Source organism: Oncorhynchus masou, chromosome 25, assembly GCF_036934945.1.
Source record: "Oncorhynchus masou masou isolate Uvic2021 chromosome 25, UVic_Omas_1.1, whole genome shotgun sequence".
Taxonomy (NCBI): domain Eukaryota; kingdom Metazoa; phylum Chordata; class Actinopteri; order Salmoniformes; family Salmonidae; genus Oncorhynchus; species Oncorhynchus masou.
The window spans coordinates 37,255,210-37,267,144 of NC_088236.1; the positions used below are offsets into that span (position 1 = coordinate 37,255,210).

At 40.8% G+C, this 11,935-nt stretch overlaps 1 protein-coding gene across 4 annotated transcripts; it reads right to left on the reverse strand.

Moving 5' to 3' along the window:
• Positions 1-377: 377 nt before the first annotated feature.
• On the reverse strand, positions 378-11,333 carry LOC135514256 (folylpolyglutamate synthase, mitochondrial-like). 4 transcript variants are annotated; one of them, XM_064937610.1, is made up of 15 exons: positions 11,133-11,333; positions 9,933-10,064; positions 9,584-9,637; positions 9,378-9,442; positions 8,449-8,563; positions 4,336-4,413; positions 4,164-4,225; positions 3,953-4,055; positions 3,753-3,830; positions 3,497-3,644; positions 3,263-3,346; positions 2,983-3,133; positions 2,616-2,691; positions 2,381-2,447; positions 378-2,143 (listed from the first exon to the last, which is right to left on the reverse strand). In XM_064937610.1, exons 1-15 carry the CDS (start codon positions 11,238-11,240, stop codon positions 1,761-1,763), a joined length of 1,704 nt encoding a protein of 567 aa, XP_064793682.1. In that variant the 5' UTR covers positions 11,241-11,333; the 3' UTR covers positions 378-1,760. The 4 variants fall into 4 exon arrangements, with proteins under 4 accessions (XP_064793682.1, XP_064793684.1, XP_064793683.1 ...); XM_064937612.1 differs by having other exon boundaries at positions 9,933-10,370; positions 11,133-11,331; XM_064937611.1 differs by lacking the exon at positions 11,133-11,333 and adding an exon at positions 10,775-11,076.
• Positions 11,334-11,935: the final 602 nt, after the last annotated feature.

Here is an 11,935-nt window from a genome sequence, read left to right on the forward strand (position 1 = left end):
CTCCCAGACTTGGCCATGTGCTAACCCTCTCAGATGCTGAAGTAATGAAAGGATTCATCCAGGATAAGGGGATTTGAGCAAACTTCCTCTCATTGTATTTTGAAGGTAATGCTAATGGCAAAATATTGCAGTCCATTTAACTTTTAAGATTGTGTTTGTCTGTAAGCTTACCTAAGACATTACCGGGAATTTATTCACTGAGGTGGCATGCAGACAGAGACACACAGGCATGTTGTTCTGTTTCAGTGCAACTCTGGAAAAGGTCAGTGAATATGTGGCAGTCTGTATCTATGAACAGTCAATGCTAGGCTAGTTTACAAATTAACATTAAACAACCAATTAATATACAGTACCTGTCAAAAGATTGGACACATCTACTCATTCAAGGGTTTTTATTCATTTTTTACTATTTTCAACATTGTAGAATAATAGAAAATAGAAAAATACATCAAAACTATGAAATAACACATATGGAATCATGTAGTAACCAAAAAAGCATTAAACAAATACATGTTATATTTGAGATGCTGGCAGCCCTAGAGTTACCAGCCTCAGAAATTGCAGCCGAAGTAAATGCTTCTCAGAGTTCAAGTAACAGACAGATCTCAACACCAACTGTTCAGAGGAGACTGCGTGATTCAGGCCTTCATGGTCGTATTGCTGCAAAGAAATCACTAATTTAAGATACCAGTAAGAAGAAACTTGATTGGGCCAAGAAACACGAGCAATGGACATTAGACTGGCGGAAATCTGTCCATTGGTCTGGTGAGTCCAAATGGGCATTTTTATGTTCTAACCGCCGTGTCTTTGTGAGACGCGTAGTAGGTGAATGGATGATCTCCGCATGTGTGGTTCCCACCTTGAGGCATGGAGGAAGATGTGTGGTGATGTGGGAGTGCCTTAGAATTCAAGGCACACTTAACCAGCATGGCTACCACAGCATTCTGCACTGCTACGCCATCCCATCTGGTTTGTGCTTAGTGGGACTACCATTTGTTTTTCAACAGAACAATGATGCAACACACCTCCAGGCTGTGTAAGGGCTATTTGACAAAGGAGAGTGATGGTGCTGCATCAGATGACCTGACCTCCACAATCGGCCGACCTTAACCCAAATGAGATGTTTTGGGATGAGTTGGACTGCAGAGTGAAGAAAAAGCAGCCAACAAGTGCTCAGTATATGTGGGAACTCCTTCAAGACTGTTGGAAAAGCATTCCTCATGAAGCTGGTTGAGAGAATGCCAAGAGTGTGCAAAGATGTCAACAAGGCAAAGGGTGGCTACTTTGAAGAATCCAAAATATATTTTGATTTGTTTAACGCTTTTTTGGTTACTACATAACTCTATATCTGTTCTTTCATTTTTTTGATGGCTTCACTATTATGTAGAAAATAGTAAAAATAAAGAAAAACCCTTGAATGAGAAGGTGTCCAAACATCTTCATTCACAACTATGTACAAATTCATACATGCTTTGATTTTCATTATGTACATTAGTCAAAGCGATAATTCAATGAGAAAATCATTCAACTTGACTTGCTGGCACAGTACAGCACAACTTCGTAGTATGAAAGCCCAGGGTTCCTGCACTGAGGACAGAGTAAATTGAGTGCACTACACTGGACAAGAAGCACACATCTATTCAAGAAGACCCTAAGCTGTAAACACCTCAAATATAATACCTGTCAAACAGTGAGCGTATCTCAATGTCCTACAAAAATACAAGCCAGACTGATGGGCCAATTGTTGGGCCAATAGTTCATTAGGAGGCTAGCGTGGGGTCCAGGTATTTCAGCACCCCTCCTACTAGGTGTAGACTACCTGTAACCAGGACAGACACCTGGGCTGCCTCTCTCAATTGTTCTGCTTTTGCTGTGACACTGGGCTGTACTGGGAGATAGGGGCTCCCTGCAGTAGCCAGCACAGCGTCCCTTCCCTGGCTGATCCACTGGAGGGCGCTGAGGATGCAAGGGAAGACCATGGTGTGGGTCCTCGTCTTGGCCAGCAAGGGGAGCCTGTCCTTTATCAGCAGCTCAGACTCAGACCCCTGCTTAGTCTCTGTCCCGCTCAGGCTCTGCCAGCTGATCTGGTTGTCAAGGCAACGGGTCAGCATGTTCTCCACAGACACATTGAAATTCTGCTGATCTGAAAAAGAGCAGAGCAAGCAAAGAAAGTGAAGGACTGCACACACACCTCTCATGCATTTCTCACAGCTGGACAATGAATGTGGTAGCATTTTTTTTACACAGCCAAGAAAAGTTGGAATATTTTTCCTAAGTTATGTAATCATATGTTTCATATTCTTTGTGGCAAATATGTACCAGAAAATTGCCATTTATTTGCAGCTGTCTGTTAAAACCCCAAACATAGAAGTAAACTCACCTGCATTGTTTTCTGTAATAGTTTCAGTGATGTTGGGACAAAACACAGCAAAATCAAACTGGCATGGCTGCAGGGACAACAAAGGGAGACGATGTTAGACATGTATTCTATTTCAGGGTTTGATCTGTTTGTGCTTCTTTAGGTGCTGTACAAAAGTTAGATTCCGGCCAGAGCTACAGAATAGAGTAGCAGACAGCAATATCTGTGTATCTGATCCCAGACCTGTAGTACTCACCTCTAGGAGTTTGAGCATGGCAGCAGAGTCCCTCTCTCCTGTGGTGTTGAACAGCAGTACTCGGATCACAGGGCCCCTGTCACACACACACAGTGAGTAGGCCTACTCAGAGATGCTGTCTATCAAAGAATGACATATTCAAATCTGACCGTGAATTGAATGGATGGTAAATTTGACACAAAATGTAGTATCGAATATATATGAGTGTCAAATCTCACATAAATTCTGAGATGGTGTGTGCTGATGTTTGCATGCATGCTACTATTTCTCACAGTCATATAGGCCTACAGTTTTTTACAATCATTTGACCAACTAAGGCCACTGTAGAGAAGTCTGTGGGCCCCCTAGAGGCCAGGCAGAGACTAACCTGTTGCTACACTCTTCCTGCTGGATCTCCTGGCTGAACCAGTGTACACAGGCCTGCATGCTGCCCGTGGTGTGGGCTCCGTCCAGGTAGTAGGTGACAGAACCATGCCTCAGAGTCTGAGTTCTTCCAGGCCACTCTGTCACCTCCAAGCCTGGAGACAGAGGGAGGGAGATGAGTGGAGAAGTAAGGGAAGGGTGAGACAGATAATTTTTCATGTTGTGCTTTCAGGCACAGTTGTTTAATTATCTGGATGTTTCATGGGTGAGAGTATGTTACCGACCTTTGACCATGATGGGGCTGGGCTTAAAGGCTGTTGCCTGGGAGACCAGCCTGTTCTCCACTATCGGGGCAGCAAGCTGATCATCTGAAAGTCAGTAGAGTCCCACAGTAACTTACTGAACCTCATCACGATTGGAACCTGTTATCTTGAGCAATATCTCCCTATACTAGCTAGAATAACATTGTCCTTCTTTGTGAGTTATAATATAACACACATACACATACACACACACACCAGACTGTCTGTAGCGCTGTAGCCAGGTCTTGCTGAGCTGCAGGGCGAGTGATGCGTTGCAGCGCTGCTGTTGTCCAGCCAGGCCCAGACTCAGAGGGCCAGCCCCAGACTCATACTGCTCCAGATCTGGACAAACCCACAGAGGACACTACACAACACAGGGGGTCAGAAAAAGCATCTGAAATATGAGCACGTTTAAACAAACACATAGCAAATCCATCCACATTCAGGAGGAGAAAAGGCCCCAGTCACTCACCCCTATCTCTTTGGCTCTGTCCTGTAGAACAGTCATGGGCCTATCTAGCTGCTTGACAGTGAACACGGGCACCCCTGGCTGGGGAGGAATAATACTTTATTCAACTACATTCACCCCCTTTAGACAGGCTATAGATAGTAGTTCTGTACACAGTGTATATAGTAGGTTGACTTCACCAACACAACATGCATTACTCTCACCTTAAATATGCCTGCTTTCTGCCAGGCGATCTCCTCTATGGTGTTTCCTAGTATACTTGTGTGATCAATTCCTAAGGAGGATATCCCACAAACCCACGGCTTCCTGTACGTCAAATGTCAGAAAGAAAAAGAAGTGATAACAGATTCTGTAACTAATCAATCATATGTTTGACTTTGATAGTACATCCTCTATGATATGCAGCAAAATTACCTGATGATGTTCGTACAGTCATAGGCCCCTCCAATCCCAACCTCAATAACAGCTAAATCAACCTGTTGTATGAAGAGATACTGCTCAGAATGGTTTACAATGTTCATCCTTGATTTGGTTATTAGTACATTTGTAAACAAACTGTACATGTGACAGGGTATGTGAATGTTACCCTCTCCTGTAGGAAGACATGGAACGCCAGGATGGTGAGGAAGCGGAAATAGGCCGGCATATTAACTCCATGGGAGTCCTGAGGATCAGTGCAGTGACACAGTCATAACAGGGAAGGGTCAGAGTTTCTTTGAGGCTGGTGGGCTACATCAGGGTTCATTCTTCAACACTACACTCTCAGAAAGAAAGGGTATGGTTAGGGTACATTATTGTTCCCTGGGGTACAAAAAGATCAAAATACACATAATGTACCTTCAGAGGTGCACATACAGTATGTACTGTTCAGTACATTTTAGGGTACATGTGCGAAAACCGAGACTCCCCGGAGCAATCCAAAAAACATCTCTCCTTCTCAGTCCCAATATTTTGAATATGGAAGTGTTGTACCAGAAGAGTTGTAACAGAAGTGTTGTACCAGAGGTGTTGTACCAGAAATGTTGTACCAGAAGTGTTGTACCAGAAGTGTTGTTCCAGAAGTGTTGTACCAGAGGTGTTATACCAGAAGTGTTGTACCAAAAGTGTTGTACCAGAGGTGTTGTACCAGAAGTGTTGTACCAGAAGTGTTGTACCAGAAGTGCTGTACCAGAGGTATTGTACCAGAAGTGTTGTACCAGAGGTGTTGTACCAGAAGTGTTGTACCAGAGGTGTCTTGAAACTCTGGGGGCAGTATTTCATTTTTGGATGAAAAACGTTCCCGTTTTAAACAAGATATTTTGTCACAAAAAGATGCTCGACTATGCTTATAATTGATAGCTTTGGAAAGAAAACACTCTGAAGTTTCCAGAACTGCAAAGATATTGTCTGTGAGTGCCCCAGAACAGGAGCTACAGGCAAAACCAAGATGAAACTGCAACCAGGAAATGAGCAGGATTTTTGAGGCTCTGTTTTTCATTGTCTCCTTATATGGCTGTGAATGCGACAGGAATGAGCCTGCCCTATCTATCGTTTCCCCAAGGTGTCTGCAGCATTGTGACGTATTTGTAGGCATATCATTGGAAGATTGACCATAAGAGACTACATTTGTCCGCCCGGTGTCCGCCCGGTGTCCTCCGTCGAAATTGGTGCGTCATTTTCAGCTGCTGGTATTTTTCCATGGGATTCTGAGACGAAAGCAGGCTTCCACGAACGGCATATCAATGAAGAGATATGTGAAAAAACACCTTGAGGATTGATTCTAAACAACGTTTGCCATGTTTCGGTCAATATTATGGAGTTAATTTGGAAAAAGTTTGACGTTTTGGTGACTGAATTTTCGGTTCGTTTCGGTAGCCAAATGTGATGTACAAAACGGAGCGATTTCTCCTACACAAAGATTCTTTCAGCAAAAACTGAACATTTGCTATGTAACTGAGAGTCTCTTCATTGAAAACATCCGAAGTTCTTCAAAGGTAAATGATTTTATTTATTTGGTTTTCTGGTTTTTGTGAAAATGTTGCGTGCTAAATGCTACGCTAAATGCTAAGCTAGCTATCAATACTCTTACACAAATGCTTGATTTGCTATGGTTCAAAAGCATATTTTGAAAATCTGAGATGACAGTGTTGTTAAGAAAAGGCTAAGCTTGAGAGCAGGCATATTTATTTAATTTAATTTGCGATTTTCAGAAATCGTTAACGTTGCGTTATGCTAATGAGCCTGAGGCTGTATTCACGATCCCGGATCCGGGATGGGTAGTATCAACAGGTTTTAAGCGGTCCAAAGAGATTTATTGGGATCTTAAGCACTTACAAATTCATAACAAATTGTACAAATTGACATTTGTAACAGATCATACTAATTGCAGGCAACATATATACAACATATATAAAGTACATACATAGAAATAAACAACTACATTAATCCGATTGATATTTGACCATTAATTTCTGCAAAACGTGCAGTGTTGATGGAGTTGTTGTCGCTTGCTAATGTTAGCCAACTAGTTATCTTATTCAATCCCCAAACACCATGCACGATCCGAGTGGGCCAGTTCATTTTGCATGGCCCCTTACACTTAGATAGCTGGCTATCTTATATTATCATCTACTAGCAACATAAAATTACGCATCTCTTTGGGCACTTTAGTACCTAATACTTACACGATTCGCCTCCATCACCAAAGCCACCAACAGGCTGTTCCTTTCTTGACGTCAAAGCACGGTTGGCCCGCGGTTGGTTTTATTTGGCCCCCAAAGTTTTCAGAGAATTTTTATTTTTATTTTTTTATTGTTATTATTGTTAGATATAATAGACTGTAAAAACACCAGGAAATCAGCTCCAAGTGATTTTAATTTAATAAATCTGTTCCCAAGTAATTCCACGCAAAGGAGAGAGACACATGATCGTATATAAATGTATGAAAGGTTTGGAATTATTAGGTTTTAGTCAAACATTATACAGTATCTGGGCTTCTTGCAGTCAATATATTTATAAATATTTTTACATTTTAGTCATTTTGTAGACACACTTATCCAGAGCGATTTACATGAGAAATTAGGATTAAAATATTGTATTTTCAGCTGTTTGAAGCTGGTATGCAAAACAGAAAGTAAAAGACCTAACAAAAAAACTTAAGAACCAAAGCATAGAAATAGCTCACATAGAAAAAATCTAGACCTGCTTTCAATGAGAATGACAGATCTATAACACACATTTATATGTGAATTTGGTCGAGTCCCCCAAAAACTTAAACATTGCAGCTTTAAAAGGAACAGACTGCTTTGTCACTGCGGTGGTACCCTAAAACGGCAAATTTGTCTATTTTAAGGTACAAACTGCAAGGGTACACTTATGTGCAGTTGAAGTTGGAAGTTTACATACTTAGGTTGGAGAATTAAAACTTGTTGTTCAACCACTCCACAAATTTCTTGTTAACAAACTATAGTTTTGGCAAGTCGGCTACTTTGTGCATGGCATAATTTACATAATTTGTGTCAATTGGAGGTATACCTGTGGATGTATTTCAAGGCCTACCTTTAAACTCAGTGCCTCTTTGCTTGACATCATGGGAAAATCAAAAGAAATCACAAAAGACCTTAGAAAAAGATTGTAGACCTCCACAAGTCTGGTTCATCCTTGGGAGCAATTTCCAAACACCTGAAGGTACCACGTTCATCTGTACAAACAATTGTACACAAGTATAAACACCATGGGACCACACAGACGTCATACCGCTCAGGAAGGAGACGCATTCTGTCTCCTAGAGATGAACGTACTTTGGTGCGAAAAGTGCAAATCAATCCCAGAACAACAGCAAAGGACCTTGTGAAGACACTGGAGGAAACAGGTACAAAATTATCTATATCCATAGTAAAATGAGTCCTATATCGATATAACCTGAAAGGCCGCTCAGCAAGGAAGAAGCCACTGCTCCAAAACCGCCATAAAAAGCCAGACTATGGTTTGCAACTGCACATGGGGACAAAGGTCGCAATTTTTTGAGAAATGTCCTCTGGTCGGATGAAACAAAAATAGAACTGTTTGGCCATAATGACCATCGTTGTGTTTGGAGGAAAAAGGAGGAGGCTTGCAAGCCGAAGAACACCATCCCAACCGTGAAGCACTGGGGTGGCAGCATCATGTTGTGGGGGTAAAATAGAACATTTGTGGGCATAACTGAAAAAGTCTGTGCGAGCAAGGAGGCCTACAAACCTGACTCAGTTACACCAGCACTGTCAGGTGCCACAATTCACCCAACTTATTGTGGGTAGCTTGTGGAAGGCTAATCAAAACGTTTGACCCAAGTTATACAATGTAAAGGCAATGCTACCAAATACTAATTGAGTGTATGTAAACTTCTGACCCACTGGGAATGTGATGAAAGAAATAAAAGCTGAAATAAATAATTATCTCTACTATTATTGCGACATTTCACATTCTTCAAATAAAGTGGTGATCCTAACTGACCTAATACAGGGAATTTTTTACTGGGATTTAATGTCAGGAATTGTGAAAAATTAGTTTAAATGTACTTGGCTAAGGTGTATGTAAACTTCCGACTTCATCTCTACCTACTGTATAACTAATGTTACGATGGATCCACCTTACAGGATACAACTACAGTGACAGTGTTTGTACCCCTTTAAGTACAATTTGTTACCTTTTATCTGAGAGTCTATATGAAGACATACTGTACCTTTGTAGCATCTAACTGGGAAAACACCTCCCAGAAGTATTTGGTGAAGAGCTCTTTGCTGATTGGTTGTCCATTGATGCGTATTCTCTCTCTGACCTGTACCAGGTGTGGTGAGCTGTAAAGAACAGATGACATTCATAATGTTCACAGTAGGAGTGCCACCACATCTCTGACTGTATGTGTCACGCCCTGGTCGAAATATATTATGTTTATCTTCATTTATTTGGGGGTGTGACATGGGTTATTGTGGTGTGTTTTTGTCTTGGGGTTTTGTGGGGTGTCTAGCGTAGTCTATGGCTGCCTGAGGCGGTTCTCAATCAGAGTCAGGTGATTATCGTTGTCTCTGATTGGGAACCATATTTAGGCAGCCATATTCTTTGAGTGTTTCGTGGGTGATTGTTCCTGTCTCTGTGTTTATATTCACCAGATAGGCTGTATAGTTTTTTCACGTTTCCGTCTGTTGTTTTGTACATTTCAGTTATTTCATGTCTAGTCTATTTTCATCAATAAACATGAGTAACCACCACGCTGCATTTTGGTCCGCTCCTCCTTCAACAGAAGAACGCCGTTACAGTATGTTAGGTGACATAATATTGTGTGTGTGTGTGATAAGAATGTTCACATAGCATTGTACAAGCAAGCCAACAGGTCATATTTTGGCCATATTTTCCCAATAGTAAAGATTTCTTCATAATTTGAGCACTTCAAAGCAGGCACACTTGTAACAACACAGGTTAATAATTAATTGGGCAAAGACCTAACAAGTCAAAGTTCAGTATAGGGATACCAGTGCTTCTCCATGCGCAAAAACCCTGACACTAAACTTTCCGATGCAACAGGTTAAAAAAACTACAAACTAAACATAAGCTTGAACGCACATACTGAGGGAGAACACACCAACACCTGTCTTCTTCAGTTATATACTATACCTGTAAAACCCAGTCCGAAAGCCATAGTCCCTGAGGATTCTCTCAGTAAAGGCACATGTTGATCCCTGAAAGAGCAGAAAGAGAGAGTAAGCAAGTCTTACATTACTTCTATTGTATTTCATGTATTATTGTACTTCATACACATGTCAAAATAATATTTGAGAAAAGCCTTGTCATTTTTTTCACACAAAAAATACCATGTTTACCTTGCCCTTGGTGCCTGTCACATGGATTATATTGAGGTGGTCCAGCTTGTCTACCTAAAACAACATCCAGCGGTGGAGTAGTGAGAGCGGCCCTATGTCTCATAAGTCAACGGGCCAAGAGAGGCAGTCAACAGATCAAGTAACAGGAGTGGCCAGTGAGGAAATAGAGATTAGCATGTAATGATGCTCAGAATATATAAATAAATAAATATATATATATATATATATATATATATATATATATATATATATATATATATATATATATATATATATATATATTTGAGAGTGTGCAGATTGTGTGATGGCAGTCTAGATGCTGGTTTCAGTGTGTCTGTTGGTCACTCACTGTGAGGCCTGTACGATGGAGGAAGCCCCGCATGGCCTGGAGCTGCAGCTCAGGTAGCTCACTCCGCTCCCTCTGCACCTGATCCAACACACTCACATTGGTCTGCAAGGTGTTCAGAGCACACACTGCTTCCTGCACGCACACACGCACACACGCACACACGTTTGTTTTATTATCCTTGTGGGGACACAAAGATGTATTCCAATTCAAAATCCTATTTTCCTAAATTCTTAAATCTAAACCTAAACCTTAACCCATAATCCTTAACCTAACCTAAGCCTAACCTTAATCCTAAACCCAACCTTAATCCTAAACCCCTAACCCTAACTGTAACCCCCACCCTAAACCTAACCCATAAGTCTAAAATAGCCTTTTCCCTTGTGGGGGCCGGTGAAATGTCCCCACTTGTCTGAAAGTTCCTTGCTTTAGGTGAGGACTCTTGGTCCACGCAAGGATAATAAACCAAACCACACACACATGCATCCACAAACACACACACACACCAATAAGTACATATTGTTATGTGATAACATATTCATAAGATTTGAAAGAAATTACAAAGAAAGGAGTGATCTATCAGTTAATGACAGAATGTCTCACAACATGTGTTTGAATGCAGCAGCTATGGAACTGTAGCAACCAATCAGAACCAGATACAACTGGCATGCAGTGAATGTCAACAACCTATTCACCGTGTACAATAATTTACCGAACTGGCAACTAAAAAGTGACCGATTTGAATCAATAATCAATTGTCTACTTCTAAAATCTATTACCTTTCACACATTAACTAACAATAAATCTCTGTCTAATATTTTTTACACAAAATATAGAATACGCACATAAAAACCTTTAGTTCTCCTCAAGGCGACAGATATTTCCATGGTGTTATGTCAGCAGCTGTATGATACGGCTATCTGCTACATCAAATCCCAGTAGAAGCTGAACTTGAAGCCATGAAGTAGACAATTGCTATAGTCCCTGCAATATTGTGAGTGTAACTGGCATGCCACTTGGGCCCGAGAAGTCAATACTGGAGTGGAGTGGCCAGGTTCTCAACTTTTTCAGCATGCAGCATGCCAATTGTTGGCATACGATTTGCAGCCTCGTAAAGTGTGATGTCAAAGGGGCTTACAGAAAGCGCGACTTCAGTCACCCAGGCTATATTGTAGAAAAGTAAGTAAGATACAATCCACGTACCTCATAGTCCATTATGAAAAGCCCAGTAGATGAGGTTGAGAAGTGTAGTCCTGCCTGGTCCTTAGTGTGCAGTAAGAATGACAGTGTGACCAGAGAGTAGCGAACCATGACAGACTTGATTAGGAAACTTGCAGTCAGCAGCAGCACGAGGCATTCTGCAATGGTGTGGTAGTCTCTGCCAAGTCAATTATTGGTGAATTTATTGATATATTTTTTAAGTAAAGTGATTATTAATCCACAAAGCTTTATAGAACTAAGTATTCAAACACACCAGGTTGACCATCATATTTGAGACGTTCAAGTTTGAATTAAAATTTCTTTTCATGACAACCAGGGCTACAAGTAGAATACAAAACAATTTGACATAAATATTTGTCTTCATGAGTTGTATTGGCAAATGCCAATAATAAAATGAAGTCAGCCAAAGCAAAAACCTGATTTGTTTTTATTTACAGTGAGCTCCAAAAGATTTGGGACAGTGACACCTGTTTGGTTGTTTTGGCTCTGTACTCCAGGACTTTGGAATTATACAGCGACTATGAGGTTAAAGTACAGACTGTGATATTTAATTGAAGGGTATTTTTATCCATATCGGGTGAACTGTTTAAAAATTACAGCACTCTTTGTACGAAGTTCCCCCATTTTAGGGAACCAAAAGTATTGAGACAAATTCCCTTGTATGTGTATTAAAGTTGTAAAAAGTAAAATATTTAGTCTCATATTCATATCACGCAATGATTACATCAAGCTTGTGACTCTACACATTTGTTGGATGCATTTGCTGTTTGTTTTGGTCGTGATTC